The sequence below is a fragment of the Symphalangus syndactylus genome, chromosome 19 (genome assembly GCF_028878055.3).
Source record: "Symphalangus syndactylus isolate Jambi chromosome 19, NHGRI_mSymSyn1-v2.1_pri, whole genome shotgun sequence".
NCBI lineage: Eukaryota > Metazoa > Chordata > Mammalia > Primates > Hylobatidae > Symphalangus > Symphalangus syndactylus.
In genome coordinates this window covers 42,504,248-42,517,313 of record NC_072434.2, presented here as the reverse complement: position 1 = coordinate 42,517,313, position 13,066 = coordinate 42,504,248, and the positions used below count along the sequence as shown (strand labels likewise).

At 43.8% G+C, this 13,066-nt stretch overlaps 1 protein-coding gene across 7 annotated transcripts in view; it reads right to left on the bottom strand.

Moving 5' to 3' along the window:
• The window catches only part of SCP2 (sterol carrier protein 2), a 132,134-nt gene that overhangs the window by 98,563 nt on the left and 20,505 nt on the right, over positions 1-13,066 (bottom strand). For 5 of the 7 annotated variants that reach the window (XM_055235250.2, XM_063613848.1, XM_055235247.2 and 2 more), the window contains 2 exons: positions 6,274-6,345; positions 3,480-3,611 (listed from right to left, as the gene is read on the bottom strand). In XM_055235250.2, the coding sequence (XP_055091225.1) occupies positions 3,480-3,611; positions 6,274-6,345 (204 nt within the window). The remainder of the gene's footprint in view (positions 1-3,479; positions 3,612-6,273; positions 6,346-13,066) is intronic. The other 2 variants (XM_055235246.2, XM_055235245.2) reach the window with 2 other exon arrangements.

Genomic DNA, 13,066 nt, shown 5'->3' with positions numbered 1-13,066 from the left:
TTCTGTCTCTAAATAAATAAGCCCATTTAAATAAAATATAAAAACATACTATAATCCCACAAAGGTTTTTGTTTTTGTTGTTGTTGTTGTTTGTTTGCTTTTTTTTTTTTTGACACAAAGTTTCAGTCTGTCACCAAAACTGGAGCATAGTGGCAGGCTCACAGCTCACTGCGGCTTCAACCTCTCAGGCTCAAACGATCCTCCCACCTCAGCTCTCTATTAGCTGAATGGGGTGACACAGGAATGTGCCACCCCATTCAGCTAATTTTTGTATTTTTTGTAGAGAGAGTGTTACCGTGCTGCTCAGGCTGGTCTTGAACTCCTGGGCTCAAGCGATCTGTCCACCCTGGCCTCCCATGTGTTAGGATTACAGGCATGAGCCACTGTGCCCAGCACCACAAAGGTTTTATTGGGTTTTGGTTGTTTTTTTTTTGTTTTTTTGTTTTGAGACAGTGTCTCACTCTGTCACCCAGGCTGGAGTGCAGTAGTGCAATCATGGCTCACTGAAGCCTAGACCTCCTGGGCTCAAGCAGTCTGCATGTAGCTGGGACTGCAGGCCTGTGACACCATGACCAGTTTCCTCGCATTTTTTTTTTTTTTTTTTTTGCAGAGATGGAGTCTCACCATGTTGCCCAGGCTGGTCTCAAATTCCTGGGCTCAAGTGATCCACCCACCTCAGCTTCCCAAAGTGCTGGGATTACAGACATAAGCCACCAACCAGCCAAAGTTTTTAATAACAGAAAAATTACAGAGAAAATCTTTATATTCTTCTAGATAAGAGGAAAAATCGGGCCAGGCGCGGTGAATCACGCCTGTAATCCCAAAACTTTGGGAGGCCAAGGCAGATGTATCGCTTGAGACCAGGAGTTCAAGACCAGTCTGGGCAACATGGCAAGACCCTGTCTCTACAAAATATACAAAAATTAGTTGGGTGTGGTGGCGCACGCCTATGATCCCAATTATTAATACTTAGGAGGCTGAGATGGGAGGATCACCTGAGGCCAAGAGGCACAGGTGGCAGGAGCTGAGATCATGCTAGCACACCCTTGCCTTGGTGAGAGAGTGAGGCCCTGTTTCTAAAAAAAGAAAAGAGGAAAAATCAATAAGGTGCTTAATTCTTCTCTTGAGTCTCAATATGTTAATAAAATTTCATGTTAATGTAGAAATATGTTTCAGTAATGAATATAAAAAGGTAATTTAGAATCACATTTAGAAAAACATTTAAAATTTGAAATTAAAAATTAAAAAATGAACCCAATGAAAATCTCAAAAGAATCATTTTTAGAGAGAGGGGGCACCTAAAAATGATGTTAAAGTTCAACTGAAGAGCCAAATATTCCTGCAGGAGCTGAATTAAAAAAAAAAAAAAAAGACAGAATTGCCACATTTTTTCTTAAAAAAAAATAAGAGAACAGAAACAGGGACCAGTAGCATTATCAAACAATGTAAAGTTCCAGTAATTAAAACGCTGGGTAGTGAAATAATAATCAACAATCAAATCAGTGGAACAGAGAGAGGACCTAACAAAAAATCCTAGAATATATGGAAACAAGGGATATGATACATATACAAAAGAACTGAAAATACACGGCCACACACACAAAAAATTATACACAATGTTTACAATGTCATTATCTTCGCCCTCCCCCCTACCCTGATTTTTAAAAGACAGTGTCTTGCTCTGTTGCCCAGGCTGGAGTATAGTGGCGCAGTCATAGCAAAATGCAGCCTCAGTCTCCTAGGCTCAAGTGATACTCCCGCCTCAGCCTCCCAAGAAGCTAGGATTATAGGTGCCAGACACCATGCCCACTATGGCAGCATTATTCATAACAGCCAAAAAATAGAAACAATCCCTCAACTGATGGAAACAAAAAATTGCAAGCAGCAATGTCCATCAACTGGTAAACAGGTAGAAGAAATGTGGTGTAGCCATCCTAGCACTTTGAGGGGCCAAGGCAGGAAGATCACTTAAAGCCATTAGCTCAAGATCAGCCTGGGCAACGTAGCAAGATCTCATTTCTACTTATTTTATTTTTTATTTTTCTTGTACATTTAAAATACAGTCCATCTATTTTTTAATGTGATATATCCATACAACGGAATATTAGTTGGCCATGAAAAGGAATTAAGTACTGATATATGCTACAACATGAATAAACTGTGAAAACATTGTGTTAAGTGAAATAAACCACAAAAGGCCATGTATTGTACAATTCCATTTATATAAATATTCAGAATATGAAAATCCACAAAGAGAAAGTAAATTAGTGGTTTCTAGGGACTGAGGGAAGAAGAAAATGGAGACTGAATGCTAATGGGTACAGGGTTTCTTTCTGTGGTGATAAAAATGTTCTAATATGATGAGGTGTGGTGGCTCACACCTGTAATCCCAGCACTTTGTGAGGCCAAGGTGGGCAGATCACTTGAGGTCAGGAGTTTGAGACCAGCCTGGCTAACATAGTGAAACCCCTCTCTATTAAAAATACAAAAAAATTAGCCAGGCATGGTGGTGGGTACCTGTAATCCCAGCTACTTGGGAGGCTGAGGCATGAGAATCACTTGAACCCGGGAGGTGGAGGTTGCACTGAGCTGAGATGGCACAACAGCACTCCAGTCCAGGCAACAGAGCAAGACTCCCTCTCAAAAAAAAAAAAAGTTATAATATTACATAGTGGTGATAGGTATACAATTCTGTGAATATACAAAAAACACTGAATTGTACACTTTTAAAAGGTGAGTTTTATGGTCTATAAATTATATCTCACAATGCCTTTTTATTTTACCTTAATTAATCTTTTTTTTTTTTTTAGAGACGGTCTCACCGTGTGGCCCAGGCTACAGTGCAGTGGTATGATCATACATCCTCCAGCCTCAGCCTCCTGAGTAGCTGGAACCACCATGCCTGGCTAATTTTTTTTAATTTTGTATAAACACAGGGTCTCACTACATTGCCCAGCCTGGTCTTGAACTCCTGGGCTCAAGTGATGCTCTTGCCTTGGTCCCCCAGAGTGTTGAAATTATGAGTGTGAGCCACCATGCCTGGCTGATAAAGCCTTTTTTGTGTGTTTTTTTGGGTGGTTTTTTTGAGACAAGGTCTGGCTCTATCGCCCAAGCTGGAGTGCAGTGGTGCCGTCTAGGCTCACTGCAATCTCTGTCTCCCAGGTCCAAGTCATCCTCCCACCTCAGCCTCCCAGGTAGCTGGGACTACAGATGCACGCCACCATACCTGGCTAATTTTTGTATTTTTTCTAGAGACGGGGTTTTGTTATGTTGCCCAGGGCTAGTCTCAAATTCACGAGCTCAAACAATCCACCAACCTCGGCCTCCCAAAGTGCTGGGGTTACAAGCATAAGCCACCACACCCGGCCTGATAAAGCCTTTTTAAAAACAAGTACATTATAAAATAATTCCTCTGATGGTCGTGTGATTAAATGATTAAAATGGGGCATATTTAAGTACACTAGACAAGCACTCCTTACCACCCTGAATCAGCTGGCGGGCCATAAACAAAGCAGTAGAACCAGTAGCGCAGTTATTGTTGACGTTGATTATAGGAATTCCAGTCATTCCCAAACTGTGATAGATAGCCCTCTGCCCACAGGTAGAGTCACCTGAATAGAAAAACAAAAATTTTAATATAGAGAATTATGGAGCTGCAATGCAACATAATACTACATTATAGGTTTTTTCAATATTATACCTTTGCCTAGCATATAACATGTGCAAGACAGGAAATATCTTAGAAACAGTTTTAACACTAACCATCATTTACTCTGCAAAAAAGACTGAAAACAGAATATATGTGCACTTTCTTTGTATAATACAGAGGTAGAGAAGTAAAGAAATAATCAGTTAATGGAAAACAATTCCATCTGGCTAAGGCTATATGATAAAGAAAGCAATATTTCATTAACACCTAAATGTCAGAAAAAAATCTTTAAACCTTGGCCAGGCGTGGTGGCTCATGCTTGTAATCCCAGCACTTTGGGAGGCGGAGGCGGGCAGATGATGAGGTCAGGAGATCGAGACCATCCTGGCTAACATGGTGAAACTCCATCTCTACTAAAAATACAAAAAATTAGCCAGGCGTGGTGGCACGCACCTGTAATCCCAGCTACTTGGGAGGCTGAGGCAGAAGAATGACTTGAACCAGGAGGCAGAGGTTGCAGTGAGCCGAGATTGCACCACTGCACTCCAGCCTGGGCGACAGAGCAAGACTCGATCTCAAATAAATAAATAAATAAATAAATAAATAAATAAAATCTTTAAACCTATGCCAGTGATTAAAGGCCATGATTTACTTTTCATATAAAGATTTCACAACTTCAAAAAGTTTAAAAGACCCTGCATGCCAAGGCATTCCAGGAAAACATGATCCATGTTAAATACACATGTGACTTCATTTCCCAAGTGTAAAAAGTAAAGTAGAGGTTCCTCTTCAAAGACTTTCCTCCTCATTTAATTAGGAACAAATAGTAACTTCTCTTAGAAGCAAAATTTATTCAAAGACCTGTGCTAATATTCTTAAATATCTGCTAGCCATGGTAAAGAAATCATTATACTTTATGTTCTTAGCTCCCACAATTTAGCCTAAATATTTGCCCTGGCCTGCTTATACTGGTCTAAGCAAGCATTAAGTCACAGCCTGTTCCTCTTCCTTATTTGAAGGTGTTTTTACCTTTCTCAGCATTCCACAAGTTACTTCCTCCTTCCTTTGTTCTCCTCTGCCTTTGCCTCTTTTAAAAAGTTCTAAGTTGCTAGCCAATCAGGACAAATACAGAATGTGAGGTCCCGTTCCAGCCAATGGAACTGGACACAGCAGTAGGGTGGACGCATCAGGTTATAAATGACCCTGTCTCCTTTGTTCAGTGTACTCTCGTGGCAAAACTGCTGGCGAGTGTACCCTTTCTGCAGGAAGTAAAAATGGCCTTGCTGAGTAAATTAAATTTATGTTCAAGTGCTATTTCTTTACAGCACCAAGGAACAAGCATTTCAAACACAAGTAACATGACCACCAAGGTAGCTATGCTGGAGCAGTGTGATGGGAACATCTGAAGGTACAGGCTCCAGGAGTCTTCAGCAAAATCAGGAAAGTTAGGGATCTGCTTTTCAATAAATATATTCTGCATCCCTTTAACCCAGTACGTTTCACTTCTAGAATTCTCTTGATATCTTGATATCTCAAAGAAAGAAATCATAGATATGCACAAATATTCACCTATAGTAACACCTACTATAGTATTTTAATAATACTGTATATATTCATAGAATTTTTATAATAACTAGAAATTAGAAAATATCATTACTACTTCTAAATAAGCTATAGTAGATCTTCAAGAGTAGAATATCATATAATCATTTAAAATGATGTAGGGGTTCCCACCCCTTTGCCAAAAACAAAAAAAAATGTTGTTGGGGTTAGGGGAAACAGAGATGTTAGTCAAATGGTACAAACTTCCAGTTATAAGATGAACAAGTTCTGTGGATCTAACGTACAGCATGGGTGGTAATTAATGGCTAATTAACTGGATTGTGGTAATTATTATACAATATATACATAAATCATCTTATTTTATACCTTGAATATATTCAATCTTTATTTGACAATTAAGTATTTTTTAAATTCTGTGAAAAGACTGGAACTTTTAAATATCCATTAAAAGTGGATTGATAAAATAAATTATAATACATTTATTCAATGAAATACTATGTTTTTTTTTTTTTTTTGAGATGGAGTCTTGCTGTGTTGCCCAGGCTGGAGTGCAGTGGCATGATCTCAGCTCACTGCAACCTCTGCCTCCCGGGTTCAAGCGATTCTCCTGCCTCTCCCTCCTGAGTAGCTGAGACTACAGGCACATTTTTTGTATTTTTAGTAAAGGAAGGGTTTCACCGTATTAGCCAGATGGTCTCGATCTCCTGACCTCGTGATCCGCCCGCCTCAGCCTCCCAAAGTGCTGGGATTATAGGTATGAGCCACAGTGCCTGGCCATATTTTTAAAAAGACTAAAGAAGATCTTTACAGTATGATTTGGAATAGTCACCAAAAGAAAAATTACACTAGGTTGACACATAAGGAAAATCTATAAATAGTGGTAATTCCCTTAAATCAGACTTTGAATTCTGAGGGTTTTTTTCTTTTTTTCTTCAATGCAAATATAATTGAATGAATTCTGAGTTTTTGAGGGTTAAAATTCACAAATGCCTCTGCATTGTTTGTGTAGTTGCTGCTAGATTTAGGTAAAAAAATGTTAGAATACACAGTTTAATACATACCAAAAACATAGCCAACACACGCCTGGTCCACTGCTGAATAAGGGATCTGTGCATCAGCTAAAGCCTTCTTGCCTATAAAAACAAAAGGTTTTTATCAAAAAGTGCTTTAAGTATTTGTTTTAGGAGAGTAAAAATTAAGTTTAGAGTTTTCTCAAAGTAAACTACCTCTATATAGTCTATGCTCAATTCAAATGACAAATCCTTCATCAAATAATCTCAGATCTCTATTTTCAGAAGTAATCATTTTTTCCTGTAAGCTACTGCATCACTTTTCCATATCTCCCTTTTGGTACTTAACACTTTCTGTTATAACTTCACATCTATCTACATTAAATCTGAAGAGTCTTACAGCTCCTTAATGACAAGGTCCTTGCCTTATTCATCCCTGTAGCTCCACTGCACATCTAGAGGGTAAAATGAGAAAGACTGTCATTACTGGGAGCAGATGGCACTAATGTGCTCATCTTACAAAGCAAAGATCAAGAGATGACTCTGTCTATAGAACAAGAAAGAGAGCTTAAGGATGCTATCAAACTGGCAGAAATAACTAGTGGAGGAACTGAGAAAAATTATGTAAGTAAATGGGGAAAATTATGTAAGTAAACTGGAAAGAGGACAGTGAGATTGAAAAAAAAAGTGTGAGCTAAATCCTCATTTATGACAGTGAGAAGCAAACAGACATCTAAAACTGACAAATCAAAAACTTGAGGAAGTATTTAGATAACCACCAGAAGAACTAAAGCAAAACGAGTTAAAAGAAGTTGTCCATGGGGGACAGGCCTGAGAATTATAAGCCACTCTTCATTCTTTTTTTTTTTTTTTCTTTTGAGGACAAGGTCTCTCTCTGTCACTGGAGTGCAGTGGTGTGATCATAACCCACTGCAGTCTCAAACTCCTGGGCTTAAGTGATCCTCCCACTTCGGCTTCCCAAAGTGAGGGGATAAGAGACATGAGTCACCACACCTGGCCCTGTATTCCTGTATTTTCCATTTTTTTTTTTTTTTTTTTTGAGACAGAGTCTTGCTCTGTCACCCAGGCTGGAGTGCAAGGGCGTGATCTCGGCTCACTGCAACCTCCACCTCCCAGGTTCAAGTGATTCTCCTGCTTCAGCCTCCCAAGTAACTGGGATTACAGGGATAACAGGCGTCCACCACCACATTACTTTTTGTATTTTTAGTAGGGGGTTTCGCTATGTTGGCCAGGCTGGTCTCAAACTCCTGACCTCAAGTGATCTGCCTCCCTTGGCCTCCCAAGGTGCTGGAATTACAGGCGTGAACCACCAAGCCTGGCTTCTTTATTTATTTATTTTTTAAAAACCATATAAATGTATTTGAAATTTTTTTAATTCACAAAGATACTAATTATAATAATCAATTATTATAATTTATGAAGTAATTGATTACAGAATTGGGTTAGTCAAACAATGAGTTATCCTTTCCTGCTTAATGTATGGGCAAAAAAATAAATGTCTTATAATAATGTTTATGAGACTATGTTGAGAAGAACATTCTCATATGTTGCCAATGAGACTCTAAGGGTGTAAACGCTGAAAATTAATTTGGCAAGAATCTTGGTTGACACGGTGGCTTACTGTACTTTAGGAGGCTGAAGTGCAAGGATCACTTGAGCCCAGGAGTTTGAGACCAGCCTGGGACCCCATCTCTACAAAAACTAAAAATTAGCCAGGTGTGGTAGCATACACCTGTGGTCTCAGGTACTTGGGAAGCTGAAGAGAGAGGATCACTTGAATCCTGGAGGTCAAGGCTACAGTGAGCCGTGATGTCACCACTGCACTCTAGCCTGGGCAACAGAGCCAGACCCTGTTTCAAACAAACAAAAAAAAAGAGGCCAGGCATAGTGGCTCATGCCTGTAATCCTTGCACTTTGGGAGACCAAGGCAGGAGCATTCCTTGAGCCCAGGAGCTCGAGACCAACCTGGGCAACATGGCAAAACCCCGTCTCTACAAAAAATACAAAAATTAGGGAGGCATGGTAGTGTGCGTCTGTGGTCCCAGCTAGTTGGGAGGCTGAGGTAGGAGGATTGCTTGAGCCCAGGAGGTCAAGGCTGCAGTGAGCCATGATCACACTACTGCATTCCAGCCTACTGCACACTACTGCATTCCAGAGGAAGACCACGTCTCAATTAAAAAAAAAAAAAAACTTAAAAATGATCGTATTCACTATTCCTACGATTCCACTTCTAGACTCTTTTCTCAAAAATAAACAGAGATTATGTTAGGTGACGCAAGGCACCAAAAGATGGCGCTGGTTCCGGGTTCTTCTTCACCCAGCACTACGTCGGCCCGCCAAATGAGACCCAATAAAAGAAGGCACCTCCTACTCCTCCCTTCAGGCCTGCCCCCCATCCAATCATCAGTGCCCATATAGCCCTGGGGGCTATAAATTACTCCACCCAACAGCTCTCTCTCTCTCTCTCCCCCTCCCCTGTGCGACCTGACCTCAACCTCTCCAATAAAGATCTCTTGGCCGTACTCGGTGTGGTTTGAGTTTGCCGCATCCCTTTCATTTGGTGCCGTGACTGGGATCGAGACTCCCCACTTTTAGTGGGATCCCGATCTCTTCTTAGACTCAACCCAAACCCCTGACCGGCCTTCACCCATTCTGTTCGCCAAGCTGTTCACCCAACACTGGCCTCGTCTCGGTAAGTCTTCCCTTCTGGGGTCTACCTCTCTAGGCAGGCAAGAGACCCCACGAAGCGCCTCACCTCAAGCCCCTAAGGCCACACTAGACCCCAAATAGCAAAACTGGCCCACATATCCCCTAGACAACCAAAGCAAATGGCCCACTTATGGGTCTCTCGATCCTAACATTCTCCAGGATCTCTACAATTATTGCGAGCGAACAGGAAAATGGGTAGAGATCCCATATATCCACGGCTTCTTTCTCCTACGGGATAGACCTAACCTTTGTCTCCCTTGCAAACCGCAGCAGCTCCTTGCTCTCTTCCTCTGCCCCTGACTTCGACCCAGCCGACAAACCCCCCCATACCACCACCCTCCACCACACCCTCTGGCGGCCACCCAACCGGAAGTCGCCCAGCCTCCCGCTGCCCCCACCTCTCCACAACCTCAACCGCCTATCCCGTCAGCCCCGGCCTTCAGCACCCCCACCACTTGCTCAAAGTCACACCCCCACCTCCTTGTCCCCCTTAGAGAGGTGGCAGGAGCTGAAGGTATTGTCTGAGTCCACGTCCCCTTTTCTATGGCTGACTTATCACAAATAGAAAAATGCCTAGGCTCCTACACTTCCAATTCTGCTTTATATATCAAAGAATTCCAATACTTTATCCAAGCTTATAGCCTTACCTTCCATGACATCTATATGATTCTCTCTAACACCCCCCTCCCCGAGGAGCGTAGGTGAGTCTAGGAACAAGCTCGAACTTATGCAGATGAGGTTCATCAAACAACCCCAGCCCTACCGCTAGGAGCGCAGGCAGTACCTGAGCATGAGCCCAATTGGGATTATAACACCCAAAATGGAGTATCAGCCCGAGACCATTTCGCTACTTGCATCATAGCCGGTCTACGGAGGGCAGCTCAAAAGGCAGTTAACTTTGAAAAACTTCATGAAGTCATACAGTATAAAAATGAAAACCCGTCCGCTTTTCTAGACCACCTTACACAGGCACTCCAACAATACACCAACATAGATCCCGAAACCCCAGACGGTAGGCAACTCCTCATGTCCCGTTTTTTTGCTCAGAGTTTTCCTGATATCAAAGGTAAACTAAAAAAACTGGACAAAGGCCCCCTCACCCCTCAAACAGAGATCTTAGCGACGGCATTTAAGGTGTATCACAATCGAGATGAGAAGGCAAAGAGGCAAAAGTACCAGTTACTGGCACAAGCCCTTCAAGCCTCCCCTGGATCACATGGCCATAAGTTGTCATCTGCCCATCCATCCCAACATCGGCCCCCAGGGCCCTGTTTCAAATGCAGAAATGAAGGGCACTGGGTCCGAGAGTGCCCAAATCCCAGGCCCCCCAACTGGCCATGTCCTAAATGCCACCAATCTGGCCATTGGGGCATAGACTGCCCCGGCTCCCGAAGGGGGGCCAGGCTGGCCACCATCCCAACTCCCGATCTTCTAGGATTGGCCATTCAAGACTGACAGGGCCTTGGGACTTCCTTCCCGACACAAATCATCACCACACAGGAGCCCAGGGTCTCTTTAACAGTGGATGGACGTCCCATCACCTTTCTCCTAGACACCAGAGCTACTTTCTTGGTTTTAAGGGAATTTTGGGGCACCACTTCCCTCTTTGGATCTCCCATAGTTGGGGTCGGAGGCCAAACCATACGTCCAAGAGCCACTCCTCCCCTCTCCTGCACTTTCTCCGGCCACATCTTTTCCCATCGATTCCTAGTCATGCCACAATGGCCACTCCCTTTGTTAAGAAGAGACATTCTCTCTAAATTTAAAACCTCCATCACCTTCAACCCAATCACCCTCCCGCAATCCACCTCACTCACTGCCTTGGTGGTGAGTTCCATAGATCAAACTCTTGCTCCTACTCTGCCTTCACTCCCAGCCAGCATCAACCCCATAGTGTGGGACACCACCATCCCCTCAATAGCACTCTGTCCTCTCGTACAAATATTCCTTAAAAACCCACACCACTTCCCCAGCCAACCCCAATATCCTCTCCCCATCTCCAGCCTGAAAGGATTACAACCAATTATTTTAGACCTCTTAAGAAAAGGGTTCCTCAGGCCAACCCATTCTCCATTTAACACCCCTATTCTAGCAGTAAAAAACGCAATGGTATGTTCCGCCTCGTCCAAGACCTCAGCTCTTATCCTCTATTCCTCCTAGTGCCACACATTTCTCAGTCATAGATCTTAAAGATGCCTTTTTCACCATTCCCCTCTCCCCTCAGTCACAAGACCTGTTCGCCTTCACTTGGACTGACCCAGACACTAAACAGTCACAACAGCTCACGTGGACAGTGCTTCCCCAAGGGTTCAGAGATAGCCCCCATATCTTTGGTCAAACTCTTGCCTCAGACCTACAAAAATTACACTTTCCCCAGTCCACCCTCCTACAATATGTTAATGACCTCCTCCTATGCAGTCCCTCTCTAACTGTCTCACAAACCGACACCACCTCTTTTCTCAACTTCCTTGCTGACCGAGGCTACTGAGTATCCCCCCAAAAGGTCCAGCTCTCCCTCACTCAAGTCACCTATCTAGGAGTCCTCCTTGCCATGACTCAAAGGCCATCACCCTAGACCGAAAGTGCTTCATTAGATGTCTTCCCATCCCAAAAACCAAACAAGAGATACTCTCCTTCTTAGGACTAGCAGGCTACTTTAGAACTTGGATCCCCAACTACTCTTTATTAGCAAAGCCCCTATATGATCTCTCCCGAGGTACCCCATCCGAGCCTGTAGAGACCACAGTCAACCAGCCCTTCCTGTCACTCCAACAGGCACTACTCAAAGCCCCCAGCCCTACATCTTCCAGACTTACAACAACATTTCATTACATGAGCACAATGGCTTGGCTCTTGGAGTCCTAGGTCAGATGCACGGACCCACCTTTGCAGCAGTTGCATACCAATCCAAACAATTCTGAGAGTGAACTCGGCCCACAGGGAACTGAGTTTTCTCCTTTCCCTCCTCATTCGTCCAGCCTGGGTTTCCTCCCTTCTCTCGCTCAAAAAATCCTGGTACCAGGTAACCCACGGCCCTCGGCCTTACAGAGGCCCATCAGTTCTTTCGTTTCGGTGAAGACCGGCTCGAAGGTTCTGACTCGCAACACGGCCATCGGCTAATAGGGGACGCCCTGTTCATCCAGCTGCCACATACATATGCCCCTTCCTCTCTCACCGTGGGAGGCTCTGCATCCCTGCTGGCCGACTAGACCCCACCGTGCAAGGGTGGGCCCCCTGCCTTCGGGCCCTGGCTGCAGCCTACCTACTACTTCAAGAGTCAAAGAAATTAACGTTTAGGGCAGCTGTTGTCATTATCTCCCCCCATCAACTCAAGGAACTCCTGACCTACAAAAGTCTACAAACCCTTCCCCCTTGCCACGTACTGTCTCTCCTAGTTTCCTTCCTGCACGATTCCACTGTAACTTTCCAAACATGTGCACCCCTCAATCCCGCCACCCTCCTGCCTGCTCTCCTTAAACACAAACCCACAAACCCCTCTAAAGCCAGGCATGCCCGTACCCCACAACCCTCTCAAAGTTTGCATTTCTAAAATGCCCTCCCTTCCTACTATTCCTAAGGCGTAAGCTGCCGCCCTCATGCCTGCTCTGAGCCCGCTCTTCTGGCTCTCCTCCTCTTACATCTTCTTCTACGGACCCTCCTCCGCCAACATGCCCCCTTCACAACCCTACTACCTGTTCACCCTCAAAGAAACCTACAACGATAACCGGAGGTCACACACCAATGTCATCAGTTACACCCGATGCTCCATGGACGCATCCTCAGTAGACCTTACCCTCCCTAAACTCACCATGATAGATAGCGGTTGGGACCCTTATTTCCACATGTTCCACTTTGCCATTTGCTTTCCACACCAATAATCCTGCAGTGCCTGTAAAACTGAATGGCCCCAAAACTATGGGTGTCCCTGGTCCAGCTGTGTTATGAATTGAATCACCAAAAAAAACAGACAGACAGACCCCCTCATCTTGAGCAATTCACATCACCGACCCAGCCAACGCAATCTGGGGCCAGGCAGCAACAGGGGGAATATACCCAAGCAATGCCTGGTCTTATCCAGCACAAACTATAACCATCACCCGTACCGTAAAAACTG